The following is a 20,667-nucleotide window of genomic DNA, read 5'->3' as shown; positions in this document are numbered from 1 at the left end:
GGTGATATAAACATAACATGTCTGTACTGTACATATTATGAATTAAAACCTGTCTGAAAATTACACTCATTAGATTGCATTATCCAATAAAAAAGATGAATAATATTGTACAATGTAATTAGAATGTCATATTGTATAAGTCATCAAAGTATTGTCTCCAACGATATGCTGTGTAGCTTGACTGCCAACGGAAATGCATAGCTAACGCTTGTTTATAAAACTGATGTGTAGCTGCACAGTACATGACAATACTTTCTTATTATAGGAATATCATTAATCAGTGATAGCTAGCTCTTAAACGTAGACTCAGTGAAATGACGTTGCCACGAACAGCACCGGAGATATTGAGATGAGCCGAGATGTAAGGTGCATGGGTTCTCTTCACACTGTTACAGCCTGATAGCCAGGGGACCAAAAACAGTAAAGAAATTGAGCTTCGTGCTTCAACGCTCTTCGTTGTCGCGGAAACTGACCCACTATGCTGTTTACTTTCTGCATCTATGTGATATCGCTGAGTCTACCTTTAAACAACAACACATCTACAAAGCAAAGTTAGGGTTAAGCCTCAGTTGGCCATTCATCTTTAAATGGACGGCTAACACTAAACATGAACATAAATACTAAGACCAGCACTAATAGAGTCCATGTAGAGCTGCAGTTTTATAAACAGGTGGAGGTGCTTTAAAAGCTAATACAAAGCTGAGCTGTACATCAGGGAAAGTTATGAGAAGTACCAGCTGCGTGTAGTAAAGCAGAGGGGTTGGTAGTGGAACTTGTCTCTCATAGCTATGGGTTTGATTTATATCCTACAGCACTTACATCTGAAGCAGACTAGATGAATGACTGACTTACTGAATGTGTACCTTCCTGCTGGATTTGCTTTCCCTTTCTTTCCCTGTTGTTTATATGTGGTTTATATGTGGTTTATATGTTTTTTATATGTGGTTACACTGTGGAGGTGTACGTGTGACTGGCTGACTCTCATTAACACCATCCCCAGTGAACTGAATAAAACACTTTCTTATGACTCAGAGGAAGTCGGCAGTGGAAAGAGGATTTACTATGAATGGTAGCAGTACAATTCCATCCAGATGTTTAAGTGACTATTCAATGATGATCTATGCAATATAAATTGTAGAGAAAACTGTGTACCCGAATGTATATTTCACATTATCTGATCAAACTCATTGTTAACTTTGTATACCAAACAGTCAGAGAGGTTTAACTTGACTGTTTGATATGGGTTAAAAGCATTTCATCCTTCAGAGATTAATCAATGTTAGACCCAGTCCAGCTGCTGAGCTGATAATGGGACTAAGGAGATGTTTTCCATGGGCCCAGAGAGAGAGAGAGAGAGAGAGAGAGAGAGAGAGAGAGAAAGAGAAAGAAGAAAGAAAGAAAGAAAGAAAGAAAGAAAGAAAGAAAGAAAGAAAGAAAGAAAGAAAGAAAGAAAGAAAGAGAGAAAGAAAGAATGTAAACATAAGTTTCCCATGCCAATAAAGCCCCTTAAATTGAACATTGAATTGAAATTGAATTGAGAGCGAGAGAGAGAAAGAGAGAGAGAGAGGATCTCATCCAGGCAACTCAGCAGATTTACATCATGACACTGCTCTGGCAAGGCACCAAGGCACTCTGGGTAAGGACTGGAGCTTCCAGGAGAGTGGGGGCATTAATATATATCTACAGTAGAGTGTTAGAGGCCTCTCTCCTCCAGGATACATTAATATCTATCTATCTATCTATATATATATCTATATATATATATATCTATATCTATATATCTATATATATCTATATATATATATATATCTACAGTAGACTGTTAGAGGTCTCTCTCCTCCAGGATACATTAATATCTATATATATATATATATCTATATATCTATATATATATATCTATATCTATATATCTATATATATCTATATATATATATATATCTACAGTAGACTGTTAGAGGTCTCTCTCCTCCAGGATACATGAATATCTATATATATATATATATATATATATATATATCTACAGTAGACTGTTAGAGGTCTCTCTCCTCCAGGATACATTAATATCTATCTACAGTAAACTGTTAGAGGTGTCTGCCCTCTTGTGGTCTAAGCTATTGTTCAGTTGTGGGTTTACAGTGTTTTAATAATGGGTGTATTTTTGTTTTAATAGGTGTTGTTCTGTTTTAATGGGTGTATAAATAAGTCATAATAACGGAAAAACCTGCTGCTTTTATGATAAGAATGATGTAGTGCATTTTGTTGCCACATCACACTAAACTCAGCAAAAAAAGAAATGTCCCTTTTTCAGGACCCTGTCTTTCAAAGATTATTTGTAAAAATCCAAATAACTTCACAGATATTCACTGTAAACGGTTTAAACACTGTTTCCCATGCTTGTTCAATGAACCATAAACAATTAATGAACATGCTCCTGTGGAACGGTCGTTAAGACACTAACAGTTTACAGACGGTAGGCAATTAAGGTCATAGTTATGAAAACTTAGGACACTAAAGAGGCCTTTCTACTGACTCTGAAAAACACCAAAAGAAAGATGCCCAGGTTCCCTGCTCATCTGCATGAACGTGCCTTAGGCATGCTGCAAGGAGGCATGAGGACTGCAGATGTGGCCAGGGCAATAAATTGCAATGTCCGTACTGTGAGATGCCTAAGACAGCGCTACAGGGAGACAGGACGGAAAGCTGATCGTCCTCGCAGTGGCAGACCACGTGTAACAACACCTGAACAGGATCGGTACATCCGAACATCACACCTACGGGACAGGTACAGGATGGCAACAACAACTGCCCGAGTTATACCAGGAACGCACAATCTCTCCATCAGCGCTCAGACTGTCCGCAATAGGCTGAGAGAGGGTGGACTGAGGGCTTGCAGGCCTGTTGTAAGGCAGGTCCTCACCAGACATCACCGGCAACAACGTCGCCTAGGGGCACAAATCCACCATCGCTGGACCAGACAGGACTGGCAAAAAGTGCTCTTCTCTGACGAGTCGCGGTTTTGTCTCACCAGGGGTGATGGTCGGATTCGTGTTTATCGTCGAAGGAATGAGCGTTACACCGAGGCCTGTACTCTGGAGCGGGATCGATTTGAAAGTGGAGGGTCCGTCATGGTCTGGGGTGGTGTGTCATAGCATCATCGGACTGAGCATGTTTTCATTACAGGCAATCTCAACGCTGGAAGACATCCTCCTCCCTCATGTGGTACCCCTCCTGCAGGCTCATCCTGACATGACAATGCCACCAGCCACATCGCTCTTTCTGTGCGTGATTTCATGCAAGACAGGAATGTCAGTGTTCTGCCATGGCCAGCGAAGAGCCCGGATCTCAATCACAATGAGCACGTCTGGGACCTGTTGGATCGGAGGGTGAGGCCTAGGGCCAATCCCCCCAGAAATATCCGGGAACTTGCAGGTGCCTTGGTGGAAGAGCGGGGTAACATCTCACAGCAAGAACTGGCAAACCTGGTGCAGTCCATGAGGAGGAGATGCACTGCAGTACCAAATGCAGCTGGTGGCCACACCAGATACTGACTGTTACTATTGATTTTGATACATTGACACATTATTCAATTTCTGTCTGTGGAACTTGTTCAGTTTATGTCTCAGTTGTTCAATCTTGTTATGTTCATAAAAATATTTATACATGTTAAGTTTGCTGAAAATAAACTCAGTTGACAGTGAGAGGACGTTTCTTTTTTTGCTGAGTTTATATCTTAGATGTATACATTTATCAGTATAATCTGTGGAAAACACAGATGTCATGTATGACTTTACAGAACAGTGCTTAGGCACGTGATTGGCTGCGTGTTTTGTTATGATTCTGAAACATAACCCTGCGTACGGTTTGGCTTCTATTCTATTGGTGGATCTGTGAAACGCATTAGCAGAACAAGAGATCTATTCCATTGGTGGATCTGTGAAATGCATTAGCAGAACAAGAGATCTATTCTATTGGTGGATCTGTGAAACACATTAGCAGAACAAGAGATCTACTCTATTGGTGGATCTGTGAAACGCATTAGCAGAACAAGAGATCTACTCTATTGGTGGATCTGTGAAACGCATTAGCAGAACAAGAGATCTACTCTATTGGTGGATCTGTGAAACGCATTAGCAGAACAAGAGATCTACTCTATTGGTGGATCTGTGAAACACATTAGCAGAACAAGAGATCTACTCTATTGGTGGATCTGTGAAACGCATTAGCAGAAAAAGAGATCTACTCTATTGGTGGATCTGTGAAATGCATCAGCAGAACAAGAGATCTACTCTATTGGTGGATCTTTGAAACGCATCAGCAGAACAAGAGATCTACTCTATTGGTGGATCTGTGAAACGCATTAGCAGAACAAGAGATCTACTCTATTGGTGGATCTTTGAAACGCATTAGCAGAACAAGAGATCTACTCCATCCAAATTGGCCACAGCCTGGAATATAAAGAATTTCTGCTGTGACGTAATTCCGTTAGGAAGCAACAAAAGAAAAAGAGAAGAAAATGGAAGAGTAAATACCTAAAGAGTGTTCTGAAGAGATCATTAGAAGTCTTACTGAGTTACTGGATGACCAACAGGAGCAACGAGACTCCATTGACCATACTTCTTCTTCTACTAATGTTAAAGGTAGTAAACACCATAGAAATACATCTAATGATGTTCTAAGACACACCTCCCTCTAATGATGTAATAAGACACACCTCCCTCTAATGATGTAATAAGACACACCTCCCTCCAATGATGTAATAAGACACACCTCCCTCTAATGATGTAATAAGACACACCTCTCTAATGATGTAATAAGACACACCTCACTCTAATGATGTAATAAGACACACCTCCCTCTAATGATGTTCTAAGACACACCTCTCTCTAATGATGTTCTAAGACACACCTCCCTCTAATGATGTAATAAGACACACCTCCCTCTAATGATGTTCTAAGACACACCTCCCTCCAATGATGTAATAAGACACACCTCCCTCTAATGATGTTCTAAGACACACCTCCCTCTAATGATGTAATAAGACACACCTCCCTCTAATGACGTAATAAGACACACCTCCCTCTAATGATGTAATAAGACACACCTCCCTCTAATGATGTAATAAGACACACCTCTCTCTAATGATGTAATAAGATACACCTCCCTCTAATGATGTTCTAAGACACACCTCTCTCTAATGATGTAATAAGACACACCTCTCTCTAATGATGTAATAAGACACACCTCCCTCTAACCCTCAAGAGCTGGCACTGCCAGAATGGGTCTTGGTCCACTCACTTACACTGAGGGGACAGTTGGTCCCACCATCCAGAGCCCTGTGGCCCTCTGGCCCTCAGAATACTGACCTGGTCTTCAGGCTGCTGGGCCTGTAAGGAGTGGCCGTGGGGAGTTTCACAGTCGGGGCTGTAGTGTTCACAGTAGTCATAAGCTGCTTTAGGATCGGCCACAATCAGCAGCTGCTGGATGTCACCCTGCGGAAAGGAAAGGAAGAAGGATTAGTTATCTCTAACTCTTCTTATAGGTAAGAGTTAGCAGATAGATACAGTATGATATTGTATGTACCGTAGTTCAAATCAAATATCAACATTAAAAAGGTAAAATAACATGTTTAACTTTACTCACAAATTTGATGAATTTTGATCTCTGTACTAAAGCAAAAATGAACTATCATCACATCATATTCACAGGAAATGAGGTCATAGCAGGAAGAAGATAGACAGAATATCAAATCCATACGTCAGATAACATGTAATCCCATCAGCCTCTAAAAGAGGTACAGCGTTTTAGTCTCAGAGTTCTCAGGCTGGCAGTGGTTGTAAGGGAAAGGGAATGTGATTCTAGTCTACTCATTAAACAGCTTGACACATCACCACAGGACACTCACCCACAGGACACTCACCCACAGGACACTCACCCACAGGACATTGACCCACAGGACACTCACCCACAGGACACTCACCCACAGGACACTCACCCACAGGACACTCACCCACAGGACACTCACCCACAGGACATTCATCCACAGGATACTCACCCACAGGACAATCACCCACAGGACAATCACCCACATAACACTCACCCACAGGACACTCACCCACAGGACATTCATCCACAGGACACTCATCCACAGGACACACATCCATATCACATTCATCCACAGGACACTCACCAACAGGACAATCACCCACAGGACAATCACCCACATAACACTCACCCACAGGACACTCACCCACAGGAGACTCACCCACAGGACACTCACCCACAGGGCACACATCCATATCACACTCACCCACAGGGCACACATCCATATCACATTTACCCACAGGACATTTATACACAGGACACACATCCACAGGACACAGAGAAAAATCAAGTTTAGACACTGGCTGGGTAGGTAAATTATTATTCTTAGCACTGGGGTTTACCAAGCCAGGCAGCGAAATCAAACAAACATGTACCATCAGGAAGACAAACAGAATAAACACCTGTAATCCATGTGTGCTGTCTGAGCAGCGGGAAGATGCATGGATGGATGTGCAGTATTGACAATCTACAGCACAACAAGCTGGAGGACAATCATCTTATCAAACTGTGATTAAAAAAAACGTCAGCAGAGATTGCGAGGCACTGTACTGTTGTGACAGGAAATAAGAACAAAAGGCAATGCAGATCTCATTAAACCTGCTTCCTGAACACCAATTAAACCTGCTTCCTGAACATCAATTAAACCTGCTTCCTGAACATCAATTAAACCTGCTTCCTGAACATCAATGAAACCTGCTTCCTGAACACCAATTAAAGCTGCTTCCTGAACATCAATTAAACCTGTTTCCTGAACACCAAATAAACCTGCTTCCTGAACACCAAATAAACCTGCTTCCTGAACATCAATTAAACCTGCTTCCTGAACATCAATTAAACCTGCTTCCTGAACATCAATTAAACCTGCTTCCCTAACATCAATTAAACCTGCTTCCTGAACACCAATTAAAGCTGCTTCCTGAAAATCAATTAAACCTGCTTCCTGAACACCAATTAAACCTGCTCCTGAACACCAATTAAACCTGCTTCCTGAACACCAAATAAACCTGCTCCTAAATGGGGGATGAAATCCAACTTGTATGGGTAGAGATTATGACTTCTGAAACAGTTTGGGTTTTCGGGTTGAGGTGGGAGGAGCTAGTATACTCCAGGATACTTTGACGGTACTCAATGTGAGAGAAATCAGGTGCACCTTTTTATTTTTTACCCCCTTTTCCCTCCCTAATTTTGTGGTATCCAATTGATAGTTACAGTCTTGTCCCATCGCTGCAACTTCCTGTACGGACTCGGGAGAGGCGAAGGTCGAGAGCACGACTCTACCAAGCGCTGTACTGCTTCTTGACACACTGCTCGCTTAAACCGGAAGCCAGCCGCACCAATGTGTCAGAGGAAACAACTTACACCTGGCGACCGTGTCAGCTTACATGCGCCCCGCCCGCCACAGGAGTTGCTAGAGCATGAAGGGACAAGGACATCCCGGATGGCCAAAACCTCCCCTAACCCGACGATGCTGGGCCAATTGTGCGCCACCTCATGGGTCTCCCTATAGCCACAGGCCCCAGGGTGGAGAGTTAACTATAGCCACAGGCCCCAGGTTGGAGAGTTAACTATAACCACAGGCCCCAGGGTGGAGAGTTAACTATAACCACAGGCCCCAGGGTGGAGAGTTAACTATAACCACAGGCCCCAGGGTGGAGAGTTAACTATAGCCACAGGCCCCAGGTTGGAGATTAACTATAACCACAGGCCCCAGGGTGGAGAGTTAACTATAGCCACAGGCCCCAGGGTGGAGAGTTAACTATAACCACAGGCCCCAGGGTGAAGAGTTAACTATAACCACAGGCCCCAGGGTGGAGAGTTAACTATAGCCACAGGCCCCAGAGTGGAGAGTTAACTATAGCCACAGGCCCCAGGGTGGAGAGTTAACTATAGCCACAGGCCCCAGGGTGGAGAGTTAACTATAGCCACAGGCCCCAGGGTGGAGAGTTAACTATAACCACAGGCCCCAGGGTAGAGAGTTAACTATAGCCACAGGCCCCAGGGTGGAGAGTTAACTATAACCACAGGCCCCAGGGTGGAGCGTTAACTATAGCCACAGGCCCCAGGGTGGAGAGTTAACTATAACCACAGGCCCCAGGGTGGAGAGTTAACTATAACCACAGGCCCCAGGGTGAAGAGTTAACTATAACCACAGGCCCCAGGGTGGAGAGTTAACTATAACCACAGGCCCCAGGGTGGAGAGTTAACTATAACCACAGGCCCCAGGGTGGAGAGTTAACTATAACCACAGGCCCCAGGGTGGAGAGTTAACTATAACCACAGGCCCCAGGGTGGAGAGTTAACTATAACCACAGGCCCCAGGGTGGAGAGTTAACTATAACCACAAGGCCACCAGTATAAGGCTGCTGCACGCCTTGGGAATGTCACAGCAGATGTAACTATGGGCTGCGTCTCAAGTGGCACCCTGTTCTCTATATAGTGCACTCATTTTGTCCAGGGCCCATAGGGCCCACAGGGCTCTGGTCAAAATAGTGGACTAAATAGGGAATAGGGTGCCATTTGGGATACAAACCATGTGGTTCTAACTCTACCCTCCCTTTAAATGTCCACAGGAAAGGTTGGGAACATTGGGAACGTTGGGAATGTTGGGAAGGTTGGGAACATTGGGAACGTTGGGAATGTTGGGAAGGTTGGGAACATTGGGAACGTTGGGAACGTTGGGAGGTTGGAACGTTGGGAAAGTTGGGAAGGTTGGGAACATAGGGAAGGTGGAGAAGGTTGGGAAGGTTGAAAATGTTGGGAAGGTTGGGAATGTTGTGAACGTTGGGAAGGTTGGAAACATTGGGAATTTGGAACGTTGGGAAGGTTGGGAACGTTGGGAGGATGTCTAGGTGGTGAAAACACATGTAAACCCTCACTGGAGATCATAGGAATGGACAGCACTCTTAGAGAAAAGGGTTCCAAAATGGTTATTCAGCTGTCCCCATAGGAGAATCCTTTTTGGTTCCAGGTAGAACCCTTTTTTTGTTCCAGGTAGTACTCTTTTTGTTTCCATGTAGAACCCTCTGTGTAAAGGGTTCTACCTGGAACCAAAATTGTTCTCCTTGGAACCAAAAATGATTATTCAAATGGTTCTCCTATGGGGACAGCTGAAGAACCCTTTTAAGTTCTAGATAGCACCTTTTTTTCTAAGAGTGTAGCATAGAATCAGCACACTGAACAAAGTCATAAAAGAAACCTGAAGAGCCTCCTTGGTTTGGCTAGATCACTCAAACCACTAGCATGTCCCCTGACTGCCTTTGGTTTGGATGCCACGATGGCTTCCACACCTTTATAACTGTTTCCACGTTGTATCCCTTCAGAACTGTTTCCACATTGTATCCCTTCAGAACTGTTTCCATGTTGTATCCCTTCAGAACTGTTTCCATCTTGTATCCCTTCAGAACTGTTTCCACATTGTATCCCTTCAGAACTGTTTCCATGTTGTATCCCTTCAGAACTGTTTCCATCTTGTATCCCTTCATAACTGTTTCCATCTTGTATCCCTTCTGAACTGTTTCCATCTTGTATCCCTTCAGAACTGTTTCCATCTTGTATCCCTTCAGAACTGTTTCCATCTTGTATCCCTTCAGAACTGTTTCCATCTTGTATCCCTTTATAACTGTTTCTATGTTGTATCCCATCAGAACTGTTTCCATCTTGTATCCCTTCAGAACTGTTTCCATCTTGTATCCCATCAGAACTGTTTCCATCTTGTATCCCTTCAGAACTGTTTCCATCTTGTATCCCTTCAGAACTGTTTCCATCTTGTATCCCTTTATAACTGTTTCTATGTTGTATCCCATCAGAACTGTTTCCATCTTGTATCCCATCAGAACTGTTTCCAGTAGAAGTCCTTCTAAATTCTAGAGCTGCTGTCCAACAGGGCAGACAACATATAAAGTACATACCTTACCCTAGTTTACATACAGTACGTCTTGGCTACATCATCTGGATTCTCCTCACTCTATAACTGCTAACAAAGTCTCCTGCACCTATACACAGCTCTGAGGGACAGCTGAAAGGGAATCTGGATTCTATACCAGCAGGTGTTATGTTTGGAGCCTGGAAGAGGAGAATGGAGAGAGAACTGTACTGTGTCCAGAGGTAAAGAATACAGGTGGATCCTATTACGTTTCTGACAGACACCATGCATGGAATAGCAGCAAGTATGTGTGTGTGTGTGTGTGTGCGTGTAAGCGTGTGCATGTGTGCATACCTGTGTGTGTGCGCGTGTAAGCGTGTGCGTGCGTTTTTAAACCACCTTAAAACACCAGATCTCTGAGTCCTTGACAGGTAGTGTATAAACATCCTTCCGCTAAGCCATGTCCCTTGGGAAAATACACCTCCAAACTCTCTCTCTCTCTGTGCCAATCCATCAACAGGTCATTGTAAGACTGCAGTTCCACAATAAAATAACATCACAAATAATTCTCACTGTAGACCAGGTTGGAATTTAATCAAAGTCCTTTCTTTATCTCGTACATAAATCCAAAACCGAAACAAAATATCTAAGGGACCACCTACTGCCTAAACCAATGTAAATACCACCCCAGAGCAAATAACGATATTATTATAAGTCATGTTTAAGTTGATTGCCTGTGATCACATGTTACCTATTTCACACAATCAGTAGACCATGAAAGCCAGGATTGGCCTGCCAACTGGGCATCAGCATTGAAACTGTGTGCTAAGGAGTCTGGAGGGTGAGGGAGGGGGAGGGGTGGAGGGGTGAGGGATGGGGGTGGAGGGATGGAGTGGTGGAGGGGGTGGGGTGGAGAGATGGAGTGGTGGGGGGTGGGGTGGAGAGATGGAGGGGTGCGGGTGGTGAGGGGCGGGGGGTGAGGGATGGGGGGTGGAGGGATGGAGTGGTGGGGGGGTGGGTTGGAGAGATGGAGGGGTGCGGGTGGGGAGGGGCGGGGGTGAGGGATGGGGGGTGAAGGGATGGAGGGGTGGAGGGAGGTGGAGAGAACACAGGAGAGATCAAGCTGAGATCAAGCTGGGGTCTAAATTAAGTTGACACGCATTACCTCATTTGTCACCCATACACCAACAGATACTGGCTTGAACCCTGCCTAGAGTCAGCTTTAATTAGGACAAGCCTGAGTGAAGGCCGTCTGTACACAAACATGGACCAGAGACAGAGACCTCAAGTTCTGGCCCAGACTGGGGACAGACAGACCCACGGCCAGAGACTCCCAAGTCCTGGCCCAGACTGGGGACAGACAGACAGACAGACAGACAGACACACGGCCAGAGACCCCCAAGTCCTGGCCCAGACTGAGGACAGACAGAGGGCCCAGACTTGGGACAGACAGACAGACAGACGGCCAGAGACTCCCAAGTTCTGGCCCAGACTGGGGACAGACACAGGGCCCAGACAGACACAGGGTCAGAGACAGAGACCCCAAGTCCTGGCCCAGACTGGGGACAGACAGACAGACAGACAGACACAGGGCCAGAGACAGGGACCCCAAGTCCTGGCCCAGACTAGGGACAGACAGTCAGACACTGGGCCACAGACAGAGACACCAAGTCCAGGCCCAGACTGGGGACAGACAGACACAGGGCCAGAGACAGAGACACCAAGTCCAGGCCCAGACAGACAGACACAGGGCCAGTGACCCCCAGGTCCAGGCCCAGACTAGGGACAGACAGACAGACACAGGGCCAGAGACACCGGATCAGGAATGACTGTATGTACATTTTCCACAGGTACAGTACCAGAGCACATAGGATTTGTAGCGACATGAAGGTAATGCCAAACTGTGTTCCATTTTATTTTTACCTTTATTTAACTAGGCAAGTCAGTTAAGAACAAATTCTTATTTTCAATGACAGCCTAGGAACAGTGGGTTAACTGCCTTGTTCAGGGGCAGAACAACAGATTTTGTGCCTTGTCAGCTCGGGGATTCGATCTTGCAACCTTTTGGTTACTAGTCCAACGCTCTAACCACTAGGCTACGCTACCAAGTCTGGGCCCATTTAGCACCGTCTAAATACAATCTAAGTACTTAATGCCTATGTACAAGGAAACATGTTTGGTAAGTGAGTCTACAGCATGAACAAGGGAAGAGGTAAAGAGACAATGGCACATTAAGCAGGGAGCCATGTTGGCTGACAGGAACAGAGGATAGAGGATGGTGGGGGGGGGGGCTAGAGTCTGTACCTCTAACAGGTAACGTCAACCTGGAATGAATAGACGGTCTCATGGCCATGGCTCCTTGGGGGGTCTGGGTAAGAAGGGGAGGAGGGAAGAAGGAGGGGGGTGAGGAAGGACTGAAGGGCCAATGAAAGGCCCTCAGTCATCCACTCAGTCCTGTATGGCAACTGGACTCCTCGGACGCCATCGAGCAGGTATCATATAAGCTAACAGCAGGTTATTAGAGTTAAGGGCGAAATACAAGGAACATTCTAAGTTCAAAGTATGAGTTAGACTGGTGTGTGTTTAATGTGTCATTTGCATAATTGGTTATAAAAAAAAGGACCTGTTTGAAATATGATGACTTTTTTTTCACCCTCCTTCCACACACATTGGGGATTTGGGAAGTCCCACACAGAATACTCAGGTATGCACATATCCCAGAATGTAAAAGCGTGAAGCTAGGTAACTACTACACACAGAGAACAGACAGGAGTTCTGTTTCACTCTCACACACACAGAGATCACACTGTTACAGTGGTCTTATGGGTCTCACAATGATTTATTCTACTGGCCACATTTCTGACTGGTAACCACAACCTACCATACAGCTAGTGAGTTCTGGGCCAGCTAATGCATCTCATCAAAACTGACAGGAAAAAATATCCCTTTATAAGAGACAGGGACGCACATACATAAAATAGCCCAAATTAGTGAAGTGAAATGAAAAAAATTACTTGATTAAAAACATAAAACCCAAAAAACTGAAAAGTGGTGCATATGTATTCACCCTATTTGCTATGAAGCCCCTAAATAAGATCTGGTGCAACCAATTACCTTCAGAAGTCACATAAATAGTTAAATAATGTCCACCTGTGTGCAATGTAAGTGTCACATGATCTGTCACATGATCTCAGTATATATACACCTGTTCTGAAAGGCCCCAGAGTCTGCAACACCACTAAGCAAGGGGCACCACCAAGCAAGCAGCACCATGAAGACCAAGGAGCTCTCCAAACAGGTCAGGGACAAAGTTGTGGAGAAGTACAGATCAGGGTTGGGTTATAAAAAAATATCTGAAACTTTGAACATCCCACGGAGCACCATTAAATCCATTATTAAAAATGGAAAGAATATGGCACCACAAACCTGCAAGGAGGGCATTAATCAGAGAGGCAACAAAGAGACCAAAGATAACCCTGAAGGAGCTGCAAAGCTCCAAAGCGGAGATTGGAGTATCTGTCCATAGGACCACTTTAAGCCGTACACTCCACCGAGCTGGGCTTTATGGAAGAGTGGCCAGAAAAAAAGCCACTTCTTAAAGAACAGATATAGGGAAATTCTTAAGGGAAACCTGTTTCAGTCTTCCAGAGATTTGAGACTGGGATGGAGGTTCACCTTCCAGCAGGACAATAACCCTAAGCATACTGCTAAAGCAACACTCAAGAGTTTTAAGTGGAAAACATTTAAATGTCTTGGAATGGCCTAGTCATAGTCCAAACCTCAATCCAATTGAGAACCTGTGCTATGACTTAAAGATTGCTGTACATCAGCAAAACCCATCCCACATGAAGGAGCTGGAGCAGTTTTGCCTTAAAGAATGGACAAAAATCAGTGGCTAGATGTGCCAAGCTAATAGAGACATATCCCAAGAGACTTGCAGCTGTAATTGCTGCAAAAGGTGGCTCTACAAAGTATTGACTTTGGGGGGGTGTGAATAGTTATGCACGCTCAAGTTTTCAGTTTTTTTGTCTTATTTCTTGCTTGTTTCACAATAAAAAATATTTAGCATCTTCAAAATGGTAGACATGTTGTGACACAAACCCCCCAAAAATACATTTTAACTCCAGGTTGTTGAGGAGATGATGAATATGAACAGATGTCCTCTAACGCCCAGAATCCTTCTATTCAAAGTTTCATTATCCAGCTCTGCAAACGTTATATTGTAAAATATATATAAATAAAAATGATCTATTGTTTTTAACCAAGTGCGCATGCGCCAAATCAACCTTCAGCACCTCCAAGTTAGACCCAGCAGCAGTTAGACCCAGCAGCAGTCAGCCCACAGTCAGGTTAGGGTTAGACCCAGGAGCAGTCAGCCCACAGTCAGGTTAGGGTTAGATCCAGCAGCAGTCAGCCCATAGTCAGGTTAGGGTGAGACCCAGTAGCAGTCAGGTTAGGGTTAGACCCAGCAGCAGTCAGCCCACAGTCAGGTTAGGGTGAGACCCAGCAGCAGTCAGGTTAGGGTTAGACCCAGCAGCAGTCAGCCCACAGTCAGGTTAGGGTGAGACCCAGTAGCAGTCAGCCCACAGTCAGGTTAGGGTGAGACCAAGCAGTCGAGGCAAGGCAAGCAGGGCCAGAGAACGATGATAGGTCTCTCCCCACCCTCCAGCACCACGTAAACAAACACAAACTAATTATCTCACAGGCAAACACAGCCCTCAAACACAACCCTCAGTCCCCTGCATCCCCACCAGGGTGGTGACTTGTCCCCTGCATCCAGTGTGGTGACCTTTAACATAACCCTATGTCCCCTGTATCCAGGGTGGTGACCTGTCCCCTGTATCCAGGGTGGTGACCTGTCCCCTGTATCCAGGGTGGTGACCTGTCCCCTGTATCCAGGGTGGTGACCTGTCCCCTGTATCCAGGGTGGTGACCTGTCCCCTGTATCCACACCAGGGTGGTGACCTGTCCCCTGTATCCAGGGTGGTGACCTGTCCCTTGTATCCACACCAGGGTGGTGACCTGTCCCCTGTATCCAGGGTGGTGACCTGTCCCTTGTATCCACACCAGGGTGGTGACCTGTCCCCTGTATCCAGGGTGGTGACCTGTCCCTTGTATCCACACCAGGGTGGTGACCTGTCCCTTGTATCCACACCAGGGTGGTGACCTGTCCCTTGTATCCACACCAGGGTGGTGACCTGTCCCCTGTATCCAGGGTGGTGACCTGTCCCTTGTATCCACACCAGGGTGGTGACCTGTCCCTTGTATCCACACCAGGGTGGTGACCTGTCCCTTGTATCCACACCAGGGTGATGATCTGTGACCTGTATCCACACCAGAGGTAGCTACACCACAGAGAGATAGCTACACCACAGAGAGATAGCTACACCACAGAGAGATAGCTACATAGAGAGATACAGTAGCTACATAACAGATAGATAGCTACACAACAGAGCAATAGCTACTCAACAGAGAGATAGCTACACCACAGAGACGACCACGCAGCCGTCATAAAGCTCAGGAAGGAGACGCGTTCTGTCTCCTAGAGATGAGCGTTCTTTGGTGCGAAAAGTGCAAATCAATCCCAGAACAACAGCAAAGGACCTGGTGAAGATGCTGGAGGAAACAGGTCCAAAGTATATCGACATAACCTGAAAGGCCGCTCAGCAAGGAAGAAGCCACGGCTCCAAAACCGCCATAAAAAAGCCAGACTACGGTTTGCAACTGCACATGGGGACAAAGATCGTTCTTTTTGGAGAAATGTCCTCTGGTCTGATGAAACAAAAATAGAACTGTTTGGCCATGATGACCATCATTACGTATGGAGGATAAATGGGGAGGCTTGAAAGCCGAAGAACACCATCCCAACCGTGAAGCACGGGGGTGACAGCATCATGTTGTGGGGGTGCTTTACTGCAGGAGGGACTGGTGCACTTAACAAAATAGATGGCATCATGAGGAAAGAAAATTATATGGATATATTGAAGCAACATCTCAAGACATCAGTCAGTAAGTTAAAGCTTGCGTCTTCCAAATGGACAATGACCCCAAGCATACTTCCAAAGTTGTGGCAAAATGGCTTAAGGACAACAAAGTCAAGGTATTGGAGTGGCCATCACAAAGCCCTTACCTCAATCCCATAGAAAATGTGTGGGCAGAACAGAAAAAGCATGTGTGAGCAAAGAGGCCTACAAACCTGACTCGGTTACACCAGCTCTGTCAGGAGGAATGGGCCAAAATTCACCCAACTTATTGTGGGAAGCTTGTGGAAGGCTACCCATAACATTTGACCCAAGTTAAACAATTTAAAGGCAATGCTACCAAATACTAATTGAGTGTATGTAAACTTCTGACCCACTGGGAATGTGATGAAAGAAATTAAAGCTGAAATAAATCACTCTCTCTACTATTATTCTGACATTTCAGATTCTTAAAATAAAGTGGTGATCCTAACTGACCTAAATCAGGGATTAAATGGATTAAATGTCAGGAATTGTGAAAAACTGAGTTTAAATGTATTTGGCTAAGGTGTATGTAAACTTCCGACCTCAACTGTTTAAGGAAATCAGTCAATTGAAATAAATTCATTAGGCCCTAATCTATGGATTTCGAAAGACTGGGAATACAGATATGCATCTCTTGGTCACAGATACCTTAAAAAAAAGGTAGGGCGTGGATCATAAATCAGTCAGTATCTGGTGTGACCACCATTTGCCTCATGCAGCGCGACACATCTCCTTCACATAGAGTTGATCAGGCTGTTGATTGTGGCCTGTTGAATGTTGTCCCAATCCTTTTCAATGGCTGTATGAAGTTGCTGGATATTGCCGGGAACTGGGTCACGCTGTTGTACACGTTGACCCAGAGCATCCCAAACATGCTCAATAGGTGACAGGTCTGGTGAGTATGCAGGCCATTGAAAAACTGGAACAACATCAGTTATCCAGGAACTGTGTACAGATCCTTGCGACATGGAGCTGTGCATTATCATGCTGAAAAATGAGGTGAGGGCGGCGGATGAATGACACGACAATGGACCTCAGTATTTTGTCATGGGATCTCTGCGCAGTGAAATTGGCATTGATAAAATGCAATTGTAGCTTATGCCTGACCATACATTTTTACATTTTAGTCATTTAACTTAACAGACGCTCTTATCCAGAGCGACTTACAGTAGTGAACACATACATTTCATTTCATACATTTTTTTCCCCGTACTGGTCCCCCAGTGGGAATCTAACCTACAACCCTGGCGTTGCAAACACCATGCTCTACCAACTGAACCACACGGGACCATACCATACCATAACCCCACCGCCACCATCGGACACTCTGTTCACAACATTGACATGAGCAAACCGCTCACCCACGCAACGCCATACATGCTGTCTGCCATCTGCCAAGTACAGTTGAAACTGGACTTAATTTGTGAATAGTACACTTCCCCAGCATGACAGCGGCCATCGAAGGTGAGCATTTGCCCACTGAAGTCAGTTACGACGCTGCACTGCAGTCAGGTCAAGACCCTAGTGAGGACAACGAGCATGCAGATGAACTTCCCTGACACATTTTCTGCGCAGAAATGATTTGGTTGTGCAAACCCACAGTTTCATCAGCTGTCCGGGTGGCTGGTGTCAGACGATCCCGCAGGTGAAGAAGCCGGATGTGGAGGTCCTGGGCTGGCGCAGTTACACGTGGTCTGTGGTTCTGAGGTCGATTGGACGTACAGTCAAATTCTCAAAAACGATGTTGGAGGAGGCTTATGGTAGAGAAATTAACATAAAATTCTCTGTCAACAGCTCTGGTGGACATTCCTGCAGTCAGCATGTTATTTGCACGCTCCCTCAAAACTTCAGACATGTGTGACGTGTTGTGTGACAAAAGTTCACATGTTAGAGTGGCCTTTTATTGTCCCAAGCACGAGGTGCACCTGTGTAACGATCATGCTGTTTAATCAGCTTCTTGATTTGCTACACCTGTCAGGTGGATGGATTATCTTGGCAAAGGAGAAATGCTCACTAACAGGGATGTAAACACATTTGAGAGAAATAAGCTTTTAGTGCGTATGGAACATTTCTGGGATTTTATATTTCAGCTCATGAAACATGGGACCAACACTTTACATGTTGCGTTTATATTTTTGTTCAGCGTAGTTGTGCACCTCTTTTACTCCAACACACGGCAGATTTGAGTCATTGGTGTTACAGGCTTATATGCGCTATGCATAATTAGCCTGGGAACGAGGTTAACATGACCGTGTTACAGCAGCTCAACATTCTATCCAACATCATGTCTTTTACCTGGAAGACGTCCTCGTCAAGGATCCTGGTTCCGAACACGGTGATGCCGTTGGTGTTGATGGCGGCACGGTCACTTCTGAGGAGGGGTTTGGTGATCTTCTGTTTACAGTCCACGATGATGGTGACCGTCTTCTTCTCCACACTGATGGCCACACGATGCCACCTGTTAGAGGGGACAAGAGCAACACAGAGATACATGGTTAGATTACTGTACATTCAGATTAGACTGCTGCTAAAACCTAGCCTGCTGAAACCAGACTGAATGGTGCGTTCACCAATTCAAACAACAGGTTTTAACCAGACTAACAAAAACCTCCACAGACAGAACATTGTTTGTGTCTCAAAAGGCCCTATTGACCATAGCACTATATAGGGAAGAGGGTGCCATTTGGGACGAACTCAAAAGGGCCACGCGTGCACCCAACACCTCCTGAGGCCCCTCCAGGACATTCTGGCCTCCACACTCTGTTTAACACTGGATTATACTCATTAAACTCCAAAGTTAATCCTCCTTCTGGGTTACTCGGCATGACAGACGTGTTGAACATTGTGGAAAGTGTGTGTCAGGAAAGAGCAAGAGAGAGCAGGAGGCGCACAGTCAAAACACTGTCCTGAGGAAGAGGATCCGGAGGAGAAGAGAGGAGGAGGAGCCTGAGAAAGGAGAAGGGGGAGGAAGGGGAGGAGGAGGAGGAGGAGGAGAAAGAGCCTGAGAAAGGAGAAGGGGGAGGAGGAGGAGGAGGAGGAGAGAGGAGAAAGAGCCTGAGAAAGGAGAAGGGGGAGGAAGGGGAGGAGGAGGAGGAGGATGATATTTGATATTACAGTTAAAAAAAAAAAATGTATAAAAACCTGTTTTTGCTTTGTCATTACGGGGGTATTGTGATGTCATTTCGGGGTATTGTGATGTCATTACGGGGTATTGTGATGTTATTACGGGGTATTGTGATGTCATTTCGGGGTATTGTGTGTAGATTGATGAGTGAAAATCATTATTAAAGTTACCAGTGTTCAAGAACCAACAGTCAGTAATACTGATGAAAATGGCTGCCCTCGGATGACAATACTCGTCCTGCATATCTCTCATTATGATAGCAACCCAAGCATTTCGTTTGTCAGCCATTATGCATCCTTCCAGTGTATTCCAAACTGGCTGCATAACAAATATTCCGTTAATATACTAACTGTTCTTTTTTTCCCATTTTGGTAATACTTGTAAATGAAATGCACTCGCACATCTGACGGTTGCTTCCACAGGTGCCTTGGAAATGTTTGAATGCCTTTCCTTTGAATGACACTAGAGCAATACTATCATTTTTCCACTGTTCAACTACACATGTACAGTAAACTGTATCGCTATAAAACAATGTATAAACCGGGGGGGGGGGGGGAGTTACAGTCTAGTCAGTGAGGATTTGGCTAAGGTCGAGTGTTGGACTTCTGCCAGGTCTTTAAACACTAAAATACTACTCAGAGAACATTGCTTTTTAGACAGCAGGTCAAAAAACTGTAGAGTGGACAAAAGCACCCCACAGAACTGCTACAAAGTAGGCTAGTGGGGGCTAATGTTTCTCTGTGTTGTTAGAATGGCAGCATGGTATTTGTTATTTCTCTGTGTTGTTAGAATGGCAGCATGGTATTTGTTATTTCTCTGTGTTGTTAGAATGGCAGCATGGTATTTGTTATTTCTCTGTGTTGTTAGAATGGCAGCATGGTCTTTGTTATTTCTCTGTGTTGTTAGAATGGCAGCATGGTATTTATTATTTCTCTGTGTTGTTAGAATGGCAGCATGGTATTTGTTATTTCTCTGTGTTGTTAGAATGGCAGCATGGTATTTGTTATTTCTCTGTGTTGTTAGAATGGCAGCATGGTATTTGTTATTTCTCTGTGTTGTTAGAATGGCAGCATGGTATTTGTTATTTCTCTGTGTTGTTAGAATGGCAGCATGGTATTTGTTATTTCTCTGTGTTGTTAGAATGGCAGCATGGTATTTGTTATTTCTCTGTGTTGTTAGAATGGCAGCATGGTATTTATTATTTCTCTGTGTTGTTAGAATGGCAGCATGGTATTTGTTATTTCTCTGTGTTGTTAGAATGGCAGCATGGTATTTGTTATTTCTCTGTGTTGTTAGAATGGCAGCATGGTATTTGTTATTTCTCTGTGTTGTTAGAATGGCAGCATGGTATTTGTTATTTCTCTGTGTTGTTAGAATGGCAGCATGGTATTTGTTATTTCTCTGTGTTGTTAGAATGGCAGCATGGTATTTGTTATTTCTCTGTGTTGTTAGAATGGCAGCATGGTATTTGTTATTTCTCTGTGTTGTTAGAATGGCAGCATGGTATTTGTTATTTCTCTGTGTTGTTAGAATGGCAGCATGGTATTTGTTATTTCTCTGTGTTGTTAGAATGG

General features: G+C 44.7%; 1 protein-coding gene across 5 annotated transcripts in view; it reads right to left on the bottom strand.

Annotated features, from left to right (window-relative positions):
• Window positions 1–20,667, bottom strand: part of LOC106590653 (collagen alpha-1(XI) chain) — a 209,906-nt gene that overhangs the window by 167,867 nt on the left and 21,372 nt on the right. For all 5 annotated transcript variants that reach the window (XM_045710693.1, XM_045710695.1, XM_045710694.1 and 2 more), the window contains exons 4-5: window positions 18,265–18,427; window positions 5,364–5,489 (exon numbers count right to left, since the gene is read on the bottom strand). In XM_045710693.1, the coding sequence (XP_045566649.1) occupies window positions 5,364–5,489; window positions 18,265–18,427 (289 nt within the window). The remainder of the gene's footprint in view (window positions 1–5,363; window positions 5,490–18,264; window positions 18,428–20,667) is intronic.

The sequence above is a fragment of the Salmo salar genome, chromosome ssa29 (assembly GCF_905237065.1).
Source record: "Salmo salar chromosome ssa29, Ssal_v3.1, whole genome shotgun sequence".
Lineage (NCBI taxonomy): Eukaryota > Metazoa > Chordata > Actinopteri > Salmoniformes > Salmonidae > Salmo > Salmo salar.
Note: the sequence above shows the minus strand (reverse complement) of the source record. Positions and strands in the feature narration are given on the sequence as shown.